General features: G+C 27.9%; 2 protein-coding genes across 3 annotated transcripts; one reads left to right on the top strand and one right to left on the bottom strand.

Moving 5' to 3' along the window:
* The first annotated feature begins 2,845 nt into the window (after positions 1-2,845).
* Positions 2,846-9,220, top strand: LOC103573377 (coatomer subunit beta'). The gene is made up of 6 exons (XM_008552444.3): positions 2,846-3,098; positions 3,430-3,781; positions 4,018-4,956; positions 5,017-6,191; positions 6,749-7,009; positions 8,838-9,220. Exons 1-6 carry the CDS (start codon positions 3,096-3,098, stop codon positions 8,874-8,876), a joined length of 2,769 nt encoding a protein of 922 aa, XP_008550666.1. The 5' UTR covers positions 2,846-3,095; the 3' UTR covers positions 8,877-9,220.
* Positions 9,221-13,557: 4,337 nt separating this feature from the next.
* LOC103573378 (forkhead box protein D3-B) lies at positions 13,558-25,992 on the bottom strand. 2 transcript variants are annotated; one of them, XM_008552445.2, is made up of 9 exons: positions 25,784-25,992; positions 24,187-24,647; positions 23,158-23,278; positions 15,988-16,629; positions 15,706-15,913; positions 14,963-15,011; positions 14,802-14,877; positions 14,565-14,729; positions 13,558-14,183 (listed from the first exon to the last, which is right to left on the bottom strand). In XM_008552445.2, exons 2-9 carry the CDS (start codon positions 24,247-24,249, stop codon positions 14,020-14,022), a joined length of 1,488 nt encoding a protein of 495 aa, XP_008550667.1. In that variant the 5' UTR covers positions 24,250-24,647; positions 25,784-25,992; the 3' UTR covers positions 13,558-14,019. The 2 variants fall into 2 exon arrangements, with proteins under 2 accessions (XP_008550667.1, XP_008550668.1); XM_008552446.2 differs by having other exon boundaries at positions 14,565-14,699.
* Positions 25,993-27,382: the final 1,390 nt, after the last annotated feature.

Below are 27,382 nucleotides of genomic sequence, written 5' to 3'. Positions count from 1 at the left end.
TAGAATTCATTGACGTTGTAATTGAGAACATTTAGGGTTTTATATACACATATATACATATACATTGAGTTATAGTTATAAATATATGGCTAACTGATATCACGAGATTGTTTAAATGATTATTATTTATTCACTATATACGAATTTACAAATGATATGACCCGTTTAGAGTCCGTTGAACGAACTCTGTAAGCAAATTCGTCGTTTAGGTCACAGCCTTGATTTTTTTTTTTAAATTAAAGAATCAAGATTGCATCAGCTAACTATTTTAAGTAATTTAATTTTATTTGACTACTTTATTTTTATGCAGATTGATTTATTAACATATATCTCACTTGTCGTTAATTAAATTAAATTTTTTCTTTATAAAAATATCAATATTTTGATTTTTTTTTTTTTTAATTCATAAAAATAGTAATGGAAAAAAATTTATTATTACAATTTTACACTTTAAAAATTTTATAAGAATTAATTAAAAAAAAAAAAATAATCAAAATTAAATGAAAAATTAAAAACATTCACTGACCCTGAAAAATAATCGTGATACATCCGTAAATAATCCACTGAAATTAAAGTACATATATGTGATTCAAGTATCAAAGGTCATATAACAGCAGAAAGTCATAAAATAATTAAATAATTACAGTATTAAACATAAATTGTTGTGAGCAATTAATAAAATACTAAACTGAATTTAAAAAAAAATCAGAATACAAGTTTATCAACAAAAGCATTAGATGAAACATGTAATTGAGTTAGAACCAAAACTGGCAAACAAATAAAATAGTGAATGATGTACGGAATGAAAGAAACAAACAGAAAAATGCAATTAAATCTGGTACAAACCTCTTCAGCCTTGACTCAGTTAAAACGTAAACAATGCACATGTCTTCTGGTTAAGACGGAAGTTGGTAAAAAGAAGATGAACTGCTGCTATATACAATTTGATAGTATAAATATGAACTTGGATTGTATGTTAAACTCATGGCCAATTGAAAAATATCTGTAAATTTATGATGCTCTTTTTTTATTTGTTTACTTATATATATTTATAAAAAATAAAAAGTTTTACTTCCGTATCAGTAATGAGTACAAGTAAAAGTTTTGAATATAAGTACATTGTTTTCGAGTCTCTAATTAATCATAAATTCACACGGATAATACGTAACAATTGTAACAAAAGACGTCATAAACTTGATATAATAAACAAGGTCCTTAATGATGATAAATTTATTAACTAAACAAACAAAAAAATTAACTTTCCATTGTAAAAGTTTGAAAATATGTAAGATCGTTTTTAAAATAACTTTTTTTTAAAAAGAGAATTGGATGTGGGAAAAAATTACAAAAAAAGTCAAAAGTTCTGTTAATACGATGATTTGCTGAAAGAATAAGATGTGATTTTATGAAAATAAACCGTGACATTGTTTGAATGTATGCTATTTAATAAGAATGTATTAAATAGGAGTATATACTGTTTAATCTGAAAGCAATTCTATTCTGTGATTTTATTCTCTGTAATGGACATGAGAGTAGATATTTTTCCGAGCGCAACCTACTTTTACTTGCTGGATCGCGAAAGTAAGAAATGCTAAAACTAATGAGCCAAAAGTGTAATTGCGAATCGAGAACATGTAAAAACTAACTCAAGGCTTCTGTAAATATGTATGTATATATGTATATATATACATATATATATATACATGTACGCCCAGTACTTTTCTATTATCATTATAACTCAGATGTAGACTACACCATGAGAAATTACAATCGCGATGGGTTATCTTCAGTGATTTTTCAATTATTGTCTTATTCTTGCACTCTGTTGGTAATCGTTTATTATAATACAATTTTAATCTATTTCAAAACCAATTTACGACAATACATAAAATACAATCGAGTATTGTGATATTAAATTTAGTATCTAAAGTATTATAGTAAAATTGTATTATCATTGAATTCTTGAATTCATTTCAATACTTATATATCGTTTTCGGGTTAATTTCATGGAATTTATAATGCTGAATTTTTGTGGTTGTTTCGATAATTTAATTTTTAAATTTACCTATTTTTTATTTGGAGAGATCTTGAATCTGCAGTTTTGAGCGGCTAGGGAATAAAATTAAAGCGTTTAAATTATTGGTGGAGTTGTTCCGGACCACCTTGAAAATATGAAGTTTTCATGTTCTGGAAGAAGGGTTTCATTAATTGATAAAATTTTTGAAAAGCTAGAGATATAATATGATATGATCTACTACTCTAGGCTAAAAATATCAAATCTAACGAACGTTTTTTTTGGGAAATAGAGCGTAGCGTACAGTTTTCTCGTTTCTGAAGGGTTCAATGCACAATATAATTTTATTTAGTTATCATATTTTTTATATAGTTATTTTACAACATAAATGTGTTGTATATAAATTTACTAGCATATTAATTTATTTAAGGAAGACATTTGAGGATACAATTTTTTTATACAAATGCGCATTTGTACGCTGGTAAGTTCCTGATTAAAAATTCCGTTTGACTTACAATTGGTTCAATCGGAGTTTCCAATCGAGGCTACGTACAGCTTGAATGTATGACCAGCTGTATCTTAAAATACTCATCATTATTGATCTTATTTATAACATTTCCGACCCGATATTCCCGCGATATTTTTAAATTTTTATCATCAAGCTCCATCTGTTTGAATTTTCGTCAACTCTATAAATCGGTGGTCTGATGGTAGGAATACTTTCTCGTCCCTACGTTTCCTACCAATATTGAATAAGGAATGACGTACACACATAAACATTTTATACATTTTGTTGATGAAAACATTCAACGTTACGTTTTAATTTTTTACTGTAATCGTTAATCAATTACTAATAACCAAACACTTCTTACTGTGAGTACGCGTCGAATTTCATTCAATTGGTCCCGCAAATTTAAAAAAAAATATCCGAACGATGCGCGCGCCACTCAGAGTTTTTAGAACCACTAGCCACGTCTTAACTTCATGGCAGCGGTGTCTTGTTTAGATCTGTTAAAAATATATATTTTATCAAGATAAATAATATTATTGCTGTTTTTAATCCATTACAAAATAATCGACAATGGTAAGTACATTTTTAATTATTTAAATCCACTTTCTTCAACAATTTCCTCCCCATAATTCCTATAAAAAAACATTACACTTCCTCTCTTTATTTAGACACGTCAAAACTGCCACACATTTTATTCCTCAGATTTTTCATCATCTCTAATTCAACTTCTTGATCAAAATTTTAATTTATTTAACATGGTACTCATTTACTGTTAAATTATTTAATTTAAAATTAATTACAACGATAGTTATTTAAAATCCCACTATATAACCTCTTTAAATTATCTGCTGTACAATAATAATTGATAACAATCCGTCGATAATAATAAAAAAAAATTTTTCAGCCTCTGAGACTAGACATAAAAAGGAAATTGACCGCAAGGTCTGACAGAGTAAAGAGTGTCGATCTTCATCCAACAGAACCCTGGATGTTATGTTCGCTTTACCAAGGAAATGTAAACATCTGGAACCACGAGACACAGACACTGGTAAAAACCTTTGAAGTATGTGATCTTCCGGTAAGAACATCGAAATTTGTACCCAGGAAAAATTGGGTTGTCACTGGATCAGATGATATGCAAGTACGCGTGTTTAATTACAATACATTGGAACGTGTACATTCATTTGAAGCACACAGTGATTATGTCAGATGTATTGCTGTACATCCAACACAACCTTTTATACTTACAAGCAGTGGTTAGTATTTATATACATTATTAATATAAGAAAATGAGCATCCTGGAATCTATGTCTTAAATTAAATTATCTATTAAATTAATTCATCATTGAATTTTGTTTTATGGTTGATGAACAATAAGACAAATATTAATATCCATTTGAAAGCTTATTGATTTTGACAAGTGCAAAATCATGAAATAATTTGAAAAATCAGTATATGCTTAAATTTTTTTATTGTCTAATTTAATTAATAGATGACATGTTAATAAAACTGTGGAATTGGGAAAAATCATGGCGTGGACAGCAGATATTTGAAGGACACACTCATTATGTGATGCAAGTTGTATTTAATCCAAAAGACAACAATACATTTGCAAGTGCATCACTCGACAGAACAGTTAAAGTCTGGCAACTTGGATCGTCAAATGCCAATTTCACTCTCGAAGGTCATGAGAAAGGAGTAAATTGCGTTGATTATTATCACGGAGGCGATAAACCGTATTTAATATCTGGTGCAGATGACAGATACGTCAAAATTTGGGATTACCAAAACAAAACATGTGTGCAGACTCTTGAAGGACATACACAAAACATATCTGCAGTTTGTTTTCATCCCGAGCTTCCGATTGTGTTAACGGGTTCCGAGGACGGGACAGTGAGAATATGGCATGCAGGCACTTACAGATTAGAATCCTCACTCAACTATGGGTTCGAGCGGGTCTGGACTATTTCCAGTATGCGTGGGTCCAACAATGTGGCGATAGGTTACGACGAAGGAAGCGTGATGATCAAAGTTGGAAGAGAAGAGCCAGCCGTGTCGATGGACTCGATGGGTGGTAAAATTGTTTGGGCAAGACATAGCGAAATACAGCAGGTTAATTTGAAAGCTATGGGAGAAGAAGTGCAAGATGGAGAGCGCTTGCCGCTGGCAGTTAAAGATATGGGCGCCTGTGAAATTTATCCTCAGACAATCCAACACAATCCCAATGGACGCTTCCTCGTCGTCTGCGGGGATGGAGAATATATTATTTATACTTCAATGGCGTTGAGAAACAAAGCTTTTGGCCAGGCTTTGGAGTTTGTTTGGGCTGCTGATTCTAGTCAGTATGCTGTACGTGAAAGCTCGTCAGTTGTTAAAGTATTCAAAAACTTCAAGGAAAAGAAAGCATTGAAACCAGACTTTGGTGTTGATGGTAATTTATTTTTATTATATGAAAATTTATAGTTAAATATATTAATTATTTCAATTACAGGAATATTTGGTGGATTTCTTTTGGGAGTTTCATCAGTCTCTGGGCTGTCATTCTTTGATTGGGAGAACCTGAGACTCATAAGACGCATCGACATTCAACCGACTCACGTTTACTGGGCTGAAAATGCATCACTGATAGCTCTTGCAACCACCGATCAATACTTTATACTCAAGTACCACAGCGAGGTAGTTGCAAATGCCGACGAGAATGCTGAAGATATTGAAGACGCATTCGAAATGGTCGCGGAAATGAGTGAAGTAGTAAAGACTGGTTGCTGGATCGGAGACTGTTTCATCTATACCAACAGTGTAAATCGCATCAATTACTTCGTCGGCGGGGAAGTAGTAACTATTTCCCATTTAGACCGACCCATGTACCTCCTTGGATACGTTCCCAAAGACAACCGTCTGTACTTATGTGACAAAGAATTAGGAATAGTGTCTTACTCACTTTTACTCTCAGTCCTGGAGTACCAGACGGCGGTTATGCGTAAAGACTTTGAAACAGCTGATCGCGTTTTGCCGACAGTACCCAAAGAACACCGTACTAGAGTAGCTCATTTCCTAGAGAAACAAGGCTTCAAACGACAAGCACTCGAAGTTTCCACGGACCCCGAGCACAGATTTGAGCTCGCACTTGCTCTTGGTGATCTTGAGACCGCGCACACTCTCGCCAAAGAAGCCAGCAGCCAACAAAAGTGGCAACAATTGGCCTCACTCGCCACTCAGAAAGGAAAGCTAAGACTTGCCCAAGAATGTCTACACCATGCACAAGATTTTGGTGGGTTACTTTTACTCGCAACAAGTACTGGCAATGCCGGCATGATTGAAAAACTCGGGCAAGCTGCTGATGAAAGTGGAAAAAATAATATATCATTTTTGTCAAACTTCTTGCTGGGCAAAGTTGACGATTGTCTAGAAATTTTGATAAAAACTGATCGCATCCCCGAGGCTGCGTTTTTCGCACGTGCTTACGCGCCCAGTAAAATATCTTATGTCGTTAAACTGTGGAAAGATAAATTGTCTGCAGTGAGTGAAAAAGCCGGTCAGAGTTTAGCTGATCCAGAGCAATACGAAAATCTATTCCCAGGTTACAGAGAAGCACTAAAGGTCGAAGAGTACTTGAGAAATGAGTACAAAACAAAAATACCAGCATCACAATTCCCAACATTGCCGGTAATTATTAATTTCATTAATTTACCTTATCATTGATAGTTGACACGTATTCAAATTTTCTCCAGCTAATCTCAATTGAATAAAAAAAAATAGTTAACGTTTTATTATTTGGTATTTATTAATTTTAGTATAATTGATTTATGCATGAATCGTTATGCGATAAAACGATTACATTAAACAGGCCAGATTGATCCATCAAATCCAATGTTTTAAAGTTTAATTCGCAATACACACTTTACGATGATTGCGTAACAGTAAACTGATTACATTTATGTTGTGCGAATCCTATCGGAACTAATCCATTACTCAGTATAATCAGCCCACAATCTACACTTGTAAATGTATAATACCAACAACATACCATCTAATCCCTTGTATTTTTATTTAGTCTCGTTAGATTATTAATTTTATAGTCATTCATAGCCACAATGTAATATGTTTACGATTAAGTCACGGTTATTAAGATAATCTATAGATCGTTGACTTTCATTTTTTTTCATATATAAAATAAATATTTTCAGATTTTAATAATCGATAATAATTTTTTTTTTTTGCAGTTAAATATTGAACGAAAAGCAGCTGAAGAAATGCTAGAAAGTGAACAAAATGTTCACCATAATGAAACGGATGATGATAAAAAATCCGATTATTTAGCCAGTAGGTTACAGGGTCTCGACATAGATCATGCCGACGCCCAGTCCATGAGACCTCTCGTGCCGGAAAAAATCACAATTCCCACGAGTACTTCAAGACCTCTAACTGTAGAGGACGAGGATCTGGACTTGGATCTTGAGCTCGATGAGAATATCGACACTACTGTGAGTTAATTATTTTTATAAATTTATTTACTTATAAACTCATTTAATATTTTAAATTTAAATATCAATTACACGACATGTTGACTCATAATAATTCGAGCAATACACAACATTAGTCATTTTACATTTACAAATTAATTATATTTACATAAATATATTTAATGGATTTTCATTTAGCATTCATTATATTACATATGTTATTTTTTTTTTGTTTACATCAACGATTAATGGAGGAAATATTAAACGTAATTTTTATAGTAATTTATGAGGGGAACATTCAATTATAGATCGTTTATCAAAAAAAGGTTTTTTCCGTGGAAATCATGTTTTTTTTCGTATGAGTCAATTCTATTTTGCTTTTTTAAATAATTTTATAGAAACTAAAATGAAACAATCTTAGTAATAAAATAATTAATATGATTTTTATTAATGAGAAAATATTTATGAAGCAAAATTTAAATTTTTGAAAAATTTAAAATACGTTAACATGCATTCTTACAATTTGGCCGTGAGATAGATTTGAAAAAAATTCGTAACAGATGTCAATTAGGAGTTTAACGAAATTGAGAAAACAAATTTCGGCCGACAATATTTGATATTTGAAATTATGATAGGATTGAAGTGCTATTTGTGGTCACTGCTTCATTTTTGGACATTTAATACTTTATTTGAATTAATGAAAAAGTATAAAATGAAATTCCATTGCAACTGTGTGATAAAAGTATCTTAGTACCCATTTTAAAAATTAATTATGTCATTGCGTCTTTTACAAATTATTTTATTTTAGTTTTTCAAGTGTCCAAAACTGGCCTCAACGTGGTCAAAAATGGTACCTCTACCCTATTTCCACTTTTCAATTTGTCGCGCCTTTTTACTATTCGAAACTATAATACCTATGTCTTATTTTTTTTCTTTGCGTGAAAATTATTACTTCTTAGATTTTCCAAAGACGCGTCTACTCGCAGAAAAAATTTAACTAAAAATTATTTTGCAATTCAAAGTAATTCTGTCGTAGCTTAAAAAAAATTATTTTATTTGCAAGCTGTTTAATATTATCAACATTATACAGTCATAGAATAACAAAAAATATCAAAGTAATCATGTCCCCAGTATTAAAATTTTTATTAATTTTTGATCTTAGAAAAAGACCGACTCTAAAATCGACGCGTACTTATAAATCTTAATTAAAACAAAATTAGGCGTTAGTATTTTTAAAAATTGCATAAAATAATAATTTATTTTTATTTTCATGAACAATCTTCAATATAAATTATCGATACATTTAATCGTTTGATAATACACAGCAATAATATTATACGACGATGAATTTTATTTGTTAAACTCGTAAATTAGATATACGTAACTTACTAACAACAAAATTGTTAAATAAAATAAATAAACGTTGAGATGGAATATAAAATATAAATAAAAAATAAGTTAATGTATGAAAGCGTGACAAAACGCATAGCTCAGCTACGATCTGCGACTCTATCGTAGGATTAACTCGGTGGGGTTTAGTATGTTATGGCAACAAAGCTGTAAACAAAATACACCGTGACTGCTGATAGAATAAACAACCTGAGGGCTTTTTGCGAAAGCTCTCGGCTAACATACTAAAACATTGAACGCATTACACACACACATACACACATATATACATATATATTTTCACCAAATACCCTTCATTCACATTCAATTTGTATCGATTACATACATCAACAATAATGATCACATAATATTTCCGTGACTAATAAATTACATAAATAAAAAAAATTTATTTACTTTAGATTAATAAATTTATAATTATTTTATAAATAAATAATTACAGGATGTCAATCTCGATGAGGATCTGCTCGGCGAGGATTAATAATTAATTAATAAAATATTGTTATAATTTTTGATAAAAACGACATCCTTAATATTATTTTTGACGGCCATTCCTCAGCATTTTATCTGTCATTTAAGTATTAAAATTGAACCGACAAATATGGGAGGAAGGAAAATAAATTAATAGAAGAGGATAATAATAATTGTAATATTAAAAAAAAAAAATTAATAGTTCTTTTTACATATGCACATTTTTATCGTCTTTAATTAATCAATTATGTGGTATTTAGTAATAATTACCATTAGTACATAAGTATAATTAATTGTTAATATAAAATTATAAATAAATATACAGGCATAATGTCTAACATTTATTTCAATCAATTCAGTATTTAATTTTTTTTTTTTTAGTTTATTTTGAATTTTTCGTTTTTTTAATGGTCCTATTTTTGCCCCTTGATGTTCGTGTATTAAAAAAAAAGTTTGATCAGCCGAATTTAAAAATTTGATACAATTTAAAACTTTAATACTTACAGCAAAACAGAAGTAAATAAATTATGGGATAGAATTAAATGATAAAATAAAAAATTTGATACCGACGTTTTCAAAAAATATATTAATTTCATATCAATCGGTATTAAATATTCGATTTTTCAAATTATCAGTATGAAAGTTGTAAAAAAGTTGAAATCTATCTCAAATTTCGAAATTCAACTGGACTTTTTTTGTACACGAAACAGATAACTAAATTTAGTCCTCATTCCCCTATTTCAGAAGATAAAGAAATGATTTAATTAATAGACTAGTAGGTGTCAAATTTTAGTGTCTTGTCTTAAACAGCTGGTCATGTTCACACGATACGATCTGATTCTATATTATGAGTACAATATGTAAACTGTACATGCTACCAGACGCTGCAATATGATACTTAACATAGGACAATATCCGTTAATGCATCAAGATGAGTCAATCGTTAACAGGATATATAGGCTGACAATTTACAAATCTTCATTGTAAGTTATGATACATGATCTGTATCTAATCATTATTATCTAAACATTACATATATACCTTTTTCAAATCATTTATTACAATTAAAAGTACTTTTTATTACTGGTACTGTTGCCGACAGCTTATGTTAGTCCTTGCTAAAATAAATCCTTGATTTTTTACTGCCACGTATGAAAACGTTATGATTTTAAGTCACTTAGAAAAAAAATTAAATGTTGATTAAAAATATCAATTCCTTCAGTAAAAAAATTAATTTTTCTCAGACCACTAATTTTAATTTTCAATGAAATGAATTTTTTCTCTCGCTCTTCTCTATAAAAATTAAATTATCCAAATAAACTAGACACTAAAAAGTGTGTTGAGAATAATGGGAAAAATAAAGTGAGAAAAGTCTAAGTGTACTTCAGTGTAGGATGTCAACAGCTCATGTGCCGAGTAGACCGATCTTTGTCAGCACTTAACGATATACTCACGTTCTTGTATACTTTGGCACGTGTCTGTTAATCATCAAAGCTACGACTGCACCAATACTATACAGCTTCTTACATTACTGCATAAACTACATTTCACCAACCAAATGTCTCAATGACTCACTCATTTAATTATTACTCTCTTAATTTATTATTTCAAATAAATATTTTAACATTTATAATTTTTTAAAAATTAATGCTGATAAATATGTAACAAATATTGTCATCATTATATGTCTCGAGAGAATAGTAACACCCACGCCTAAATATTTAACAACTAGACATAATTTATTTGAAAACAAAATGACACCTTGTAATAAGAAGAACGGAAGAAAAATAAAAATAAATAAAAGCATGAGCGTGTAAACGGAAAATTACTTTATCAAAAAATAAAAATTTAAAAGCGCCATATAATATATTGTCGTCTTGAGGGTCTGGAGCAGCAGTCTGCTCATATTATGTTAAAGTTAAACGTCCGCCCGCTTCTTGTACTCGTTTTTCGTGATCCTACATATGCATATACATATATGTGTATATATGTGTATATGATACGAGAAAACAGAAATAGCGTCGTTGACATCTGACTACAAATTGCCCGCGTCATTGCGTTTCTCTCACTCCGAACACGACTAAATACTCAAGCGAGTCCTTTCCTTGATTTTGTGTCCCAAAAGTATAAAAAAAAAAAGTTTAAAGAGAGCAATCTCAGTCTTGTGTTATTAACAGCTAATGATCGTAAGTAAGAGAAAAGATAAAAGATAAAAAAAAAATAAGTTTCGTATAAGAGTGACGACATGCAAATAGTTGGCGTGTAAATGGCCGCTTAGTAATTTTCATAATAATTTATCTTACTCTCTTTAATTACTATCATCCATTAAAATATATAAACTAACTTTGATGTTGGCTGTATGTTTTTAAAAGACACTATCCATTGTATACCAAACATTTCAAATTATTTTATTTATTTGGTGATATTATTTTTGAATTTAAAAATTTATTTTATACTGTATCAAGTAACGATTGTTAAATATTACCGGAGTCATTATGACATCCTTAGTCCTACAAACAAATAAACAAACAAACAACACACACTTTCTAGAGCGAGCCAATCACTTCATATGTATATATGTATATGTATATGAGAAGAGTATGTAATATAATAATATACATTTGAGTCTTATGTAGTGATGCTGGTCCACGCGATCATTTACGTTATTTAACTCACGCCTCGAGCCAGTTATTTATGTCAGATTTTATTATGTTACTCGCGACTCGAAACCGTCACGAGAACAGTGAACGCCCTGTTTTATTTTGTGTTGAGCCATCAATACAAATCAAATAAAAAATATAAACCTTAACTAGGAAATAAAAAATTTATTGTTTTAAAACTCGCGTTACATTTTTTTTATATTTTTTTTTATGACATAAACTAAAAAAAAATTAAAAATCCTTTGAAAAAGTCCTCGGGTAAATAGACGGTAGATAGGAGGCAGTGAAATTTTCATTTGGAAAAAATAAACAAAGGTGGCGATAAATTAGAGAGTAGAGGGAAGGACTTAAAATTAATTTATGCAGAAAATAATATAATGTGATGTAATGTAATGAATAATGTAAAATTAAAATTAAAAAAATTTATAACCCGATAGTAGCCGACTTGGACTTTCAGCTGTCGCGCATCATTCAACCCGTGTTTTACGTACTCTTCTCTGGTTTACGACTTTCTTAAGCCGATTCTAATTTTGTTTCTATGGCCACCGTGTAGGCTATCGGTCCGTAACTTGTGAAATCAAGTGTGAATTCCATTTAAAAGCCGACTATTTAAAAAACATAATCATTCCCATAATTATATAATGACTAATGAAAGAAAATAATAATAGTAATAATAATAAAAAAAAATATATACATATAAATAAATAAATAAAATGGCTAGTGACATTCCTACCAAAAACTTTGCTATCAAAGGATTATTTAAAAATTTTATATCTAAGACTTATTTACTGCAATACCTTCAAAATAATTTTACAGTCATATATATTTAAAAATTATATATATTTTTTTTTTAATGAAAATTTTTCTATAAAATATTACTGCAAAAAAATTACATGTAATTTTTTTTCGTCAAATTTTTATGATTGTTTGGATGTAAGACTCCAAAAATTAAAAAATGATGTTATCAAAATATAAATTTTTTAAAAATTATTTTGATCTTCGCTCGGTTGGTGAAAAAAAATAAACAATTAAAAGTTAAAATTTTGTACATTTTTTATAAAAATTTTTTCACTTTTGAAATCGGACAAAAGTTTCCAATTTGTGTCCATAAAAAATAAAACCATACATCCAAACAATTATTCAAATTTCTTTTCTTTACCTTAAAATCAATTTTTCAACTAAAATCACAATTCAAACTGAATCATTTTTATTAAAAATTTCTATTGGATGTTTGGTTCAAAAAAAAAAATTTCAATGCATAAGTAAAATTCTAAGTCTTCAATTCATTAAATGACTGCTCCTAAATTTTTCAACTAAATATTTTCGTAATAATATCCAGCCTATTAACAAAAGAACAACAAGATCTTGAAATAATCAACTCTTTACTTCCCAATAACTATTAATTAAACTCTCAAGGAACGATAAAAAGTTTTCTATCAACTATGAGAACCTCTGTAGCTGTAGGAGGAGCTTGTGGATGCAAACTCCCCTTTTTATCTCCGCAAATATTACAAAAGAATAACTTTCATTAAATTGCAATCACGCGCTTAAATTATTTAAAACAAAAACAAACTCATTCAGCTCTCAATTATTTAAATAAATTACACTATCGGTTATTAAAATAACGCGATTTCAAAATCAATTTATGTAAACAAATAATTATATTTTTTACACAGATATTACTTGAAAAAAAAAATAACAGTGATTAATCCGCAAAATTATCACGCTCTTTATGTTAAATATAAATACGTATGATAGCATAAATTCCACAATCCACAACTGTTTTATTATTTAAATATAATATAGTAAACAATATGAATAACATATAATTATTTAAATATGTTAATGAACTATGTATGTGTGTGCGCGCGATGAGAATATTTTAATCAATTACTTAAAAAAAATTATAAATATTTTTATTTAATTTTTTTCCTTTTCATATTATAAAAAATAAAGAAAGTCAAGAGCGTTACGAGCAATAAATAAATGTTTATTTAATAAATACATGACAAATTTAATTATTAATTAATGACATTATTTATATAATTGCATACATGAATGTAATAAACTTAAATTATCGAGATAATTTAAATAGATTTTGTCTCTTTATCATATTTGTCATGAATCTGCCCTCAGATTTTTTTTAATTTATTGGTCACAGTAATAAATAAAATCTATCTTTAATTAAATTTTAAATAATAATAATATTTAAATGATTATAATACATTTACATCTTTAATAATTAAAGTTTTCAATATAAATGAATATCTTAAATAATAATTAAAATTACTCACTATCTTAATTGATAATTAAAATTACTTGAACAGTTGGTGATTTTTTTTCGGGTTGAAAAAAAATAAACAACAAATTTCCTTACGTATAAATGATAAAAAAAAATAAGGGTAAATTTAATTTGCCGACGGATAAAGTTCTCAATGGCTTTGATTTTTTAAAATTGAGTTATGATTAAATTACAATGGGTCCGTTGATAATTCACATGTAACACTTGGGACGACTTTGGAAATCCATGTTTGGGAATCCTGTTGATGAGACGTTGGCTGACATCGGGGAGCCGACCATCGTACTGCCAACACCAATAGATCCAAGCCCGCCGGACGTAACTGTTGAACTTCCGGGTTCTTCTTTTACATTGATCACTAGATGATATCAATTAATTCCAATAAATATTGAGTGATAAACAAAATGATTAAGTAAAAAAATCAGAACAGTGAGGAAGAAACTGCCCCTTTAAAATTTTGATCAAGTTCTCATTTTAAAATAAAAAAAAATCACTAATTTTTTATTTTAAAATTTTGAATTAAAACTTTTAAGAGGCTCAATTTACTCCATGATATTTATTTTGATCTTTAGTATAACTTTTGAGAAAAATTTTAATTGCTCCATTTTGGTCTGCTTGAGTTTTTATTTATAAAAAATTACAAAAGACCAAATTTGCTCCTTCTTTATTTGGAAATATTTAATATTCAATATTATAAAAAATATGTGTTAGTAATGAATAATATGAGATGGTGGCTTACTATCTGGCCAATAAGAACATCTTCCGGACATGGTATCAGCAGTGACCGATGTGTCGTGACGTCTTGAACAACTACCGAAATTATTTCCTACAAATGAACCGCTGGGCATAGAACCCGGTGAACTGGTGGTACTACCTGAAACGTCGATGTAATTTCCTTGAAACGCTTTGATCCGCCGTCAACATTGGTACTTCTATAAGTTTTAATAATTGTCAAAATAGAGGCGAAGAGACTCACTTAAAGAATTAAATTGTCCGTATCCATTCATCGCGGGAATTTGCATCGACTGCATTGGCTGTAGCTGGGGTTGGAGCTGTAAAAATTATTTTTTATTTATATACTAAAACTTCAAGTTAAATTTATTTAACGATCCAATAAATATGATTAATTAAACTAACCGCTTGACAGTGGCTGTATGACAACTGAGGTTGAGGGAGACTCCACGAGCTATTTTTAACAATCAAACACAATAATAATATTAAAATATATTTTTATATACACGGCCAATTTCGAAATTTTTATTTGGCATTTAAATTTTTACTAATTCATTATAACTGTTACTGTATGTGTTAGTGCTAGATATTTAAAAAATTTTAATTGCTAATGCGTGCAACTTTATGTTAAAAGATTGCGATAAAAAATAAAAAAATGCAAAGAAGAAAATAAACCCCAGGGTCTGGAGTAGACAGTAATATTAGAAATGACAATGATATAGAAATCAAATGTTTCTTTTCTGATTCAATTTCCATCGAATCCCACAAATTTTGAATCCGATTTTTTACTCAGTGAAAATTTGTATTTAAAAATTTAAAAACCAAAAGGAAATTAAAATTTAAAAAATAAAAATTAATTATTAACAGATTGTAAAAAATTGGGAATTAATTCAAAGTGAATATCGATTTTATTTCAATCCCAATTTACTCAGAGTTTCGGAGTTTGAAAAAAAATCACTTGACGTACAGAGTTTTTTTTTTTCATCAAAGTGATATGGATTTTATTTGAATTCGCATTCACTCCGATTCAGAGTTTTAATAAAACAAATTCATCTTGCAAACTTTAAATCTACTCCGGATTTAATTCGCATTTACTCTGATATTTTTTTACAGTGTACGGTTAAAATTTATATAACACAAATTGTCACCTGGTATCATATCTCGTATATGCAGTTGGTGCATAAGAAGGTGGCGAATGTGCAAACAGGTTACGAGTTGCTCCAATATGAACATGACCCGTTGGATAAGGTTCACCAAATAATGTTTTATGATGATATGATGTACCTCTGTATGGTCTCTTCATACGTTTACGTCTTTTGTAATTACCATTTTCAAACATGTCATCAAATTGTGGATCTATTTATTTAAAACCGAATCAAAGTTTTATTTAATCAGACTAAAAAAAGAAGAAAAGACAAGAAATGTCTTACCAAGAGTCCAAAAATTTCCTTTACGTTCACCACCACCTTCTCTTGGTACTTTAACAAAACATTCATTCAACGAAAGATTATGCCTGATTGAATTTTGCCAGCCTTTTTTATTTTTTTCATAATAAGGAAATTTATTGGTAATGTATGAATAAATTTCACTTAACGTTGCTCGTTTATGCTGAGTATGATTAATCGCCATTGCGATCAAAGCGACGTAACTATAAGGAGGTTTTATTAACGTCGAGGAAGCCTCATTGCTATTTGAAATAGATCCGGTGGTACTGGCTTCACTGTTATTGGCTGATGTAGGGTTGTTATTGTTAGCGGTTGTGGATGAGGCATTCGGCGTTGAAGAGCTTGAAGTTTTGGTACTGGTGGATGTTGAGCTGTGGAGAATAACTGGCGGCGATGCACCCGTTTTGTCATCGCAGTGATGATGATGATGATGCGACGACGAATGTAAAGAACTTGTTGAGTGCATTGATATTGCCGATCTTGGACTGCTGTGATTTAAATGATTGTGAAGATGGTCCAGCGAATGCGAGTGAGACGTTAGGCTTCGTGTAAAATTATTAACTGTCATATCTAAGTCTTTTGGTGTACTCATACATCCTGTAGACATGTCTGTTACATAATTACTTACTGAAACATAAATAAAAATAATAATAATAATAGTAAAATTTATGAAAGGGTCAACAAAGCTACTTAGAAAAAAATAAACTTTAAAAATCAGTGTTTAAAATTATAACCCGGAACTTGGGTGTCAATACAGGGAATTTTAATTTCAAAACCATAAATTTTATAATACGTGTCATTAATTTTTTAAGTTTCAATTTTTAAAGTTCAAATATTAATTTTTTCTGTATAAACAATAAATTTTAATATTTATCTTATAATTATTTACGTTTTAATTATAAATTATAGAATTACCATTTATAATAATAGTATTTTATATAGTTTTATTTTTTTCATGTAAGCTTTGATATTTTTTTATGAAAAAAAATTATAAACTTGAATAAAAATATTTTCAAAAAATTATATTTAAGGTAAAATACCTAGTACCCAATCTGGGAACTGGTACTCGATTTTTTATATTTGTATATCTATACTTAGTAAAATTTAGTAAATATAGATAGACAAATACATAAGTGGTCGGGTACTAGTTCCCTGATCGGGTACTGGGTCTCTTATCTTATATCAAATTTTTAAAAACTGATGATAAAAAAATTTAATTTAAAATTTTTTTTTGGAAATGATTTTACAGTCAGTTGAAAATTTTTTTTTCTAGCAGCTCATATTTTTAATGAACTTTAAATTAATATCTGTATGACTTAATAAAATGTACTAGCATTACCCATTCACTCCATATATGATATCATCTACATAAAAAAATTGGAGTCGAATATAAATTCTTAATAAAAATTCCAAGGCGTACTTTTCTCAGAGAAAAGCAATTGCCCCTTTGAGTAATACACACAATATTGTTATCAATTTCAAAGAAACTGAACACAATAAAAATCAATGGACTAGTAATGCAAAGGTATTATAATATCGCTAAATAACCGCGGCCGGACTTATGAGTCCGAAGAGTTCTTAGAATTCTGGTGGAAGTGATCGAGCTATAAACAATTAGGTCGTTAAAAATAAAATAAAATAATACAAAACGAATAAAATCGACTCGAAGTTCAACTCGTGTACGCATATATCTATGTATATATTTTTTTCCTTCGCGATAATGATAAATGATATAATATGTATATATGTAAAAAGTAGTAAACAAGTTTATTATTTTCTACGATCAATTAAAACTTTAAAAATAAAATTATCAAAAATTTTATCGCCGTCTCAATGAGATTATAAAAGTATTTTTATTTTTATTTTTCAAAGATAGATCCGGAGCAATAAATTATATATGTATGTATATATATAAGTATATAATACCCGGTTTGTGGTATTATTCGGTATGATAAACAAAAATTTATTTTAGTACTCGATTTCTTACCACGCGACCACGTAGTCACGTTTCATTTAACGAAAATCAAATCTTGTTTATACTTATTGGTTATTGAGTGTGTTATTATTATGTGTATTAACTACCGTAAAAAATATCTCGAACGTGCTTGCAACACTTTATTCCAATTGTTATTAATAAAACGAGGCTTAAACTTATATATTTATATTTTAAAAACTTAAATTTCTATCCTCATTCACTGGGTCTTACAGCTAGAGGTTTAGTTTTTAAATCTCACTAGTAAAATATTATTATATTTGTAACAAAAAAAAATTCAAATAAACAAATATAATATATCCACAATTGTGATACATTTGCACTGATCTACCTCAAAAGATCCGCATGCTTTTAAAAAGTATTTTATATATGTTTTGAAAACAAATAAAGACATTAAAGACACTGTCATAACATTGTTTTTTTAAACTTTTAAATAAACTTGCCGTCAATTCCTGTTTTAAATTAAATATATTTTTTATGACGTGTGTTATATTTTTATATTGATTGTGAGTTTAATATTTAAATGTTACATAAATGGTAAATTGTAAATTAAAAATTATGATGCTGAAATAGCAGCCGAGATCTGACAATTTTATTGTTTTTAATTTCCAAGTTGTCAACAAAAGATAAAAATTAGCGCATGCGCCATTTTTCGGCTCGGGTAGTCAATTACACACTTAGATTGAAATGCCCTTCTTTCCTCTCTAGGTGTGTAATGTATTAGAAATTCTTCATATGGATTTTTTAAAATTGTCGCTTGTCAGTATTTGCTCTGTCCATTGAAAATAAATAAATTTTTTAAATCAGCTACTTTCAGCATAATTGAAAATTAGGTTCGGAGGTCATAATGACGAGGCTGAAGTTTTTAAAAATTTAATCATCGAGAGTTTAGCATTCGTAAAATGCTACGACTTAAATATTTAGCATTGATAAGCGTAATTTAATCCAACCATGACATCACACATTGTGACTTGGATTTAATATTGTACTCTACTGAGTTACTGTGAAATGAAATGAGCGCTTTATTTAAATTGTAGATGATGAAATATTAAAATAACTACCCTTACTTTTTTTCATTGTTATTATTAATATTTATATTGATAACGATAACAATATTTGGTAACAAATTATTCAATTAGTCATAAATTTTTGTTTACTTCATTTCATCACTGTTTTTTTTAAACATCTTTTTATTTTTTAAATAACAATTATAAATTAATTTCATAATTAATTGCATAATTTTTTTTTGTAGGAAATATAATGAATATTTAAATTAAATTAATTAACACAAAAATTAAGTTGAAAAGTTTTTGAAAATTTTATTGATAAAATTTTTTTAAAAATACTAGAATTATTTGCTTTTAAATCTTATCAACTTTTTAAAATCTTTCAAAATTAATATCTGCAATTAATTTTTTTCTTAATCGTCTTTTTTTCCTCCGAATTTATAAACTTGGAACTTCGACCAGACAAAAAAAAATTACTGGATTATGTGAAGATAAAAAAAATGGGATCACTCGTAATGAAATTAGTCATCAAACTTAAGACAAAAAATAATAAAAATAATGAGTAGTATGTGTAATAAAATGTCTCTAATATCAGTCAGGTGTTAATTATGACTTGTGTCTTGTCTTATGATCTGGACGTATGTTTATAAAGAAGCACGCGAGCTTTTTTTTCGCTTGCTCGTCAAGAATGCGAGATAATATAGATCATGTAGCAGAGTAGCAACATTGACTTTTAGCTAAATAACTTTTTTTCTTTTTTTTTTTTTTTTTTTATAAAAGTCTTTAATTTCAGTCTGACTCCCTATCCCTCGTATATAATATAACCCAACTAAGTAAACGGGCACGTGCTCGTCGCTATCGTGATATTATGATTTCAGTAGATACAATTAGCCCTGATACAAGTGCCCGAGGATAGGATACTCATGTAACTTGACCTATGATCTCTCTGTCGTCTCCATCAATGTATCAATACTACTAATAACATTAATAATATAATATTTTAAATATTAAATTTAAAAAAAAATTAATATTTTAAATAAAACATTAACAGTTTCATGCAGTTATACAAAAGGTACAGTTATATTTTCAAAAGTTTTAAGAATTACGAAGCAATTCTGACGGTTCTGGAGTTTTAAACCTCATAGAATTATATATGTATACATGTAATATATACTCACATTGGTATGGGATGTATATAGTAACTTAACACTTAAATTCAACTCAACTTTGACTTGAAAATTATCGAAAAAAAAATCATAAAAATACTCCGTAATTATTTAAACTAAAATTCGATTTTTTTTTTCAAATTTATTGTAAATTTATAAATATTAATTATAGAGATAAAAATCTCAGTCTACTTTAGACTTAGAAATTTTTTTTATTTTTTGAGTCATGGAAAACTTCTAAGTTCACTCTCTCATTTTTTATTTCGAATAATAATTAAATATTTAATTAATTATTATGAAAATCATATCAATAACATTTATTTTTATAAACCCGGGAAATTCAAATTTTTTATGAAAAATTTTTTTTTGTATATTGAGATTCATTTTGAGTAAAAAAAAAAATGGTTAATAGTTGATAATTTTTTTTCAATGAAAGCTGGTACTTGTTCACAATTATTTAATAAATTTAAAAAAATATTTTTAAGTATCTATAGAACATCAAAATAATTTTAAAAAAACTGTTACATGAATAAGTATTAAATGTAAAATTTTTCCGTGTAAGAATCTGGAACTCAATAAGCCAGGGCAATAGGTCATCATTAAAATGATAGCGCATCTCATTTTATCATTTCACAAACAGTCAATCGGTTACGGATCTCGACCTCATACATATGTATATATATATGTATATAACGTAACGATTGCAAACTGCTCAACTAGACAGTTGCCATAAATTTTCCTCACAATTATATTTCCTCTTAACTTAATCTTTACTATTAATTAAAATTATATAACAACTCCCAAAAAAAGTTTATAGTAAATGACAAAGTGAATAAATTATAAACATTACTTGTAAATAAACTAAGCAAATAAAATGTAGCAAATAATATAGACACAGATAAATAATTATTTGGATAATTGCCAGTTTATGACAGTAAATTCATTGACTTTAAACACTACAAGCAAACATACGATACAAGACATACATGATTTATATATATATATATATATATATATAAATATTATATATACATTTTATTTAAATGTTTTATAAATTATAACACGTACGTAATATATGCATTATTATATGTACAAAAATAAAAATACACATTAGCATTATTATTTATTTATATTTATATATGTATTATGATTAAATGTTACTTATATCTCTCTTATCTCGCGTATAACTGATTGGCCCCAAAGCATGCCCTTGTTTACTACGCATCTATAAATATACATATATCAATTTTAAAAAAGAAGATTTTATATATTTATATATACATGTATGTGTGTGTGTGTACATTGACGACCCGATTTAAAAATAAACAAATAAAATTATAAACTCATTAGGGGAAAAATTTTTAGTCATCAAAGTTCATTACAAATATATATAAAAGTACAGACCGGCTTTTTTTAACATCGCGTGCTGTAAATTTTAGTCTTGTATGAAAAGTTAATCTAGCGACATAATATATGTATATATAATATTAATAAAAAAAAAAAAAAGATGGTAAAACTCAGCTGCTGAGTCTCTTAAACTTTTTACCCGCCGACAGTATCACCGCACACGCACTCAACCAATTACATTAAAAGTTATCTCCATCCGAAAGATGAAACAAGAACGCGAGTTGTTAAGAATAAGAATAAGTGTAAAGAATAAAAATCATCGAATACGAATGTGTGGTATGGCGTTGCTGCCACCATATATCAGGTCACCGTAAAGCCGCTTCTCCAAGATTAGCGACCCGTAATTCTTGCCCTCTATTTTCTCTATATACCTATACATATATATGTATATATATATATATATAAATTTTATAATTAAATATACATAGCTCTTTTGAGTTGAGCTGTCTTTATCCTCTAGCTCTCATTTTTAAGTACACCCTTTATTTTTAAAATTTTATACTCTAATATTTACATCTTTTATTTTTTTATTACACAACTTTATATAAAAAATATTAATTTATTATAAATATCACCATAAGTACCCTAAGTACAGACATCAAATCTATTAAATAATTTTTTTTCTTCCAATCCAGCGGTTCCAGTTTTTTTCCACCAAAATGTAATAACGTGACATCTTACCCCGAAAAAAAATGATCCAATTTTTGACATCTAATATAATCCCGATTTGTAAACAACTTTTTATCAGTAAAAAATAAAAACAAAAACTACTAATCGGCATTACAAATAAATTACTTAAAGTCAACAAATAATATTTAATTACAAAAACTTTCTCTCTATCATTTGAATATTTGCGATTTAAAAAAAATATTTATATATAAATGATAATATAAGTAACATAATACTTGAGATTGTATATACGAGCAAACTCTCATTCTTATCTAACCGTTTAATTGCTTCCGATTGCGTACGATATTTAATTCATTTGACTAAACTATAACTAAACTAAACTTAAACTCAGAGTACACGTAAGACGATACCATTTTTTATTACGAGATTTTCATCGTCATCACGACACACAATACGATTAAATAAAACCTTTACTAATTATCTTGCGACCTCCCTGCACTCCCAAGAAAAAATTAATAATTTAAAAAAAAAAATATATATATATATTTAAAGTAATTTATTGTAAGCTCGTAATATAAATAAGGATTTAAATGAAGATGTCTACAAATATAAACTATTAATTTTAAGAAACAGATGAGTATACATATGTACGTCCCAACAACTCTCCGACGCACTGTACAGCTCATACGTCACGAGAGTGTGACTAAATGTCTTGAAGAGAGATCAGGGCACGCACGCTCCCGCGGTCCATCATGTCTATTTAATTCATTTCCCTCATCCTCAGCTTCTTACTATACATTCATATCTTTTTTTTATTTTTTATTTCTCCTCTACAAGTTAAGTATTATTAGAACTTTAAGTGAACTCAACTGGAAACTTATGTCCAATCCTTTTTTATTGCTCTCATATATTTATATCTTAATAATAATTAACCATTAAATTATAAAATTACCTTGATGAAGGGCAGGAAGTGATGGCGATAACTGATAAGGTTCTTGCTTTATTTTCAATGAATGCGGTGAATCTTGTAGGCTACTTAAACTAGGACTTCCCAGACTGTCTTGCTGTATGTCCTTAAAAAAAAATAATGACAATAGATTTAATTATTCATTTAAAAATTAAATGCCAGTTATTTAATTTTTTCCGGGAAAAATGAATTTAAAGAGCTGATGGATTATATATAAGTGTGGAAAATAATAAATATGATGTTTAAATATCCAGGATTCAAATAATAGATAAGTAAGCTTTTGGCTGGTGGCCTGGGATGTTTGAAGTCCTGTCGCGCGGCTTACAAACACCGCGTCCTCTGTTGTGACATCGCATTATGCTTGGCAAAACTTATCATCTCAAGTAGTTTATTGGGAACTAGACCGTTTATTTGTAACTTGATTCATGTTTTAACTTGTCTGATTTATATATTATACTATAATAATATGTGATAAATAATAAGTTGTAAAAATTATTTAAAGAGATTAAGTTTCATAAAAATTTGATTTTTTTTTCTTTGATTATCTTGGCTTTTTTTTTTACCGAAGTTCATAAATCAGACAGTCAAAAAATTTAAATATTTATTTATAATCAATAATTGTAAGTATTGATTATTAAATATTGTAATATAATTCTTGTAAATGACATTGAAATTTTTTTGACGATCGATATTGTATTGAACGCGGGTTTTAAAATATGTTCATTCAGAATTTACAATCGAATTTTTTTATGAAGCAAAAAAAAAACCTTAACATTGTTTATACCACACTATATTTATTATCAATACTCATTTTGTTTTTGTCACAATTTAAATATAAAAATTAAAATTTTGAATTGCACTGTAAAAAAATTAGCTGAGTAAACCCGGAGTGAAATTTACTCCGAAGGGGACTTTAATTTAATATTAAAACTCCAAATCGGAGTGAATGCAGATTTAAATAAAATTCAAATCACTCTGAATTTACTCTTAATTTTTTACAGTATGTAAACTTACCCCAGAAGGTGAAAGCACATGAGATACCATTCTAAAGTCCGTGTTAGAAATATAATAACTCATAAAAAAATTTTAAAAACTCTTAATCTTAAAGCACATTCCGATATAAAATTACTTCACAAATTTTTAACGTCACTAAAATTATTTTAAGAATTTCGAAACCGGGTTTCATCACTTGACACACTTGTAAACAAAAAAAAAACCCTATTCTTCAAATAAATAGGGTTGCTATAAACATTTATTGTTGTTCAACAAGTCACAATATTATTAAAATAATAACAACAATAATAATAATCCAAGTGTTGATAATTATAATACATTATAACTGACAATCTGAAGGTCGTGAACTTGGTTGCTTACAGTGACCCTTGATCTCCGGGATCCGATTAATTTTTTTAAAATCCGTAACTTATTTTTATATTCTTCAGACATAAAATTCCGCGATTACATAAATGCTGAATCTATAACAAAAAAATATTATTTATTTAAATAATATGTGTACAAATATTAAGACGTTAATCACAAACAATAAAAATATTATAAATAAAATTAAAGGGTTTTTAAACAGTGATATATAGATATGTCTCTTTCACGGCTAATGTAACAAATGTGTTAACGAGAAAAAAATCTAAAAAAAAAAGCGGCTCGCGGTGACAAATAAGCGACAGCTGAACACTTTAGTTATATGTATTAAGCAGTATCAAGAACATTTAGCGCCTTCTTAACATCTTTTTCCGGCGGTCTTTAGATCCATAAGTGTTTCCGTCGGCAATCGATCGCACTAAAATATTTAAACATTCTAACACCGGATCCAAAATATAAATATATACCCTACCCTACACCCTTCTTACCCTAATAAACTTCACTTTTTTTTTCATCTTTAAAGCTCAATAATAATTCATTCATTTTATTTTATTTTTAAGTAAAAGACTCAAGCAGAAGACTTATAATTAAAAATAAATTTATAAACTGAATCAAAGAATTAAACGAATTTAAAAGATGAAAAATTTGGCGGCAGTGAAGTACTACCGCTTCGCGTTCAAGGTGTGCATTAAAAAAAATGAATTAAAGGATTGAAGCAAAAGAATATTTCGTTTTCAACTGAAATTTAAAACCAGTAGACTAATTAATGGCACTAATTATAAATCACCGAGATTGCATACAAGTTTAACTTGAGTACAAACAGTAATAATGGATTAACTTGTTAAAGAAAACATTAATCGTTGACACTGAACTGACTGGTACAAATGTTTGCAATTATTAGTAACGAAATAATTTAAAAAAATAATTATAAAGAACACATAAAGATGAAATTAAAAAGTGTTAATTGATTTATTATAATAGTTTGTAATAAAAATAAATATTGAATTATTTATTATTTCATTTTATGTTGACAATAATAACAATGATAAGGATGTTTATATGTTTATAAAACAATTAGTGTGTTATCAATAAATGATATTAAATAATTTAAATATTTTTATTTGAATTTTTGAGTTTGTTGCCGCTAGATAGATGATAACTTGGATATATTTGTAAACTTTCTCGTTAATTACTTTTAATCTTAATAATATTTATTTATATATTTATTATTCACCTTTCACAAATCACTTGATCTTGTTAATATTTTTTTTTTAAACGTAGTCACTTTAGTGTCGAGAGTGGCGGGTAATTTAAAAAGGGGTGGGTTTTTAAAAATTTTTAATTTTAAATGTTAATTTGAATTGAGCGATCGCGTACGATATTGAACGGCAATTACTCGAGTGAAGCTACGGAGAAATAGCACTGCTGTAGTTTCAAAGAGGACTGTTGTATGAAAGAGCGTCGCCGTAACCGCGTAATGTTGGGAGGCGACGTTTACTAAAGTGGAGGCGGAGCTTTGGGTTTATGTTGAAAAAGAAATAATAAACTGTACGACGCCTTTCTTAGATTTTATTTATTTAAATTTTTAATTTAATTATTATTAATAATAATTAAAATTAATTTTCAAAAATATTCAAATATTTTTACAATTTCCCGCTAAGAAAATTGAAATTTTTTTATTTAATAATTTTGTATTGACTAAAAAATTTTATAATTAAGTTATTATAATTAATTTAATTAAAAAATATGAAATTTTCATTAATTAAGAGTTATCATAATTAATTAAATTGTTTTATAAAAAAAAAAAGTTAATGAGTTGGAGAATAGTCAAATTAATTTTATTTAATTCAGTCAATTTTTAAATTATATTTAAATAATTATTGAATAATTTTTTTGTTACAAAAGCTTAAGAAAAATATATATATGTATATATATATATATATATATATATATATATATATATATATTTAATGTGAAAATGTAATATTTATATATGTAGGTAATGAAACAATGAGGTCAATTAACAAATACAAATGATATAATTACGTAATTATAAGACTGCTTATACTGCATTAAAAAAAACTATATAGAATACATGTATATAAATATATATATATTAGTATAGATATATAAAGTAATTGTGCAATTGTAAATATGAGTATTCGATAATAAACATTGTATTAATCCATTTAAAATTGAGGTCATGGTAAGGTGACATTTTGTATGGTGCTGAATTAGCAGCTTACGTAATTTCATTACAGAATTTCTTATTAATTTTTATTTATTAATTGTAATTTTTTTAAGATTATTTAATCTCCAAAAAACCGTTTGTTATCTGAAAAAATCATTGCGTAAATTTCCGAATAATTGCATAATTAAAAAGCGATAAAAAAATTTGATAAAATATAATAACAGTTTTTATTAATGAGTAATTATGAATTAGTTAATTAGCATGTACATGATATACATAAATAGTTAAAATAATAATAACAATAATAATAATTGATTGCGGTCGCCATGATTGGGCGTTGTCGGGCTGTATTACGCGTTATTTGATTGGTTAATACCGAGTGCTGTTCTGCTACGTCAATGTTTATACCGGCCTCATAAAGGTTTCTCAACCAACTTTACTCACGTTTACATGAATTATTATTTTGCTATTATTTATCTATAACTATTCTACAAAAAAAAAAAAAAATAAGTAAACAAACCATCCACTTTTACAACATTTATGTAAACAAAAATTAAATATCTAAATACACGAATTCTAAACCTACGAATTTAAACGTCAAATTCTTTTGTCATTACTAATTATCTAGTTGGCAATTAAACA

This window comes from Microplitis demolitor, chromosome 1 (genome assembly GCF_026212275.2).
Source record: "Microplitis demolitor isolate Queensland-Clemson2020A chromosome 1, iyMicDemo2.1a, whole genome shotgun sequence".
In the NCBI taxonomy this organism is placed as follows: Eukaryota; Metazoa; Arthropoda; class Insecta; order Hymenoptera; family Braconidae; genus Microplitis; species Microplitis demolitor.
The sequence above is the reverse complement of the archived record's forward strand: the minus strand, read 5'-3'. Positions and strand labels throughout refer to the sequence as shown.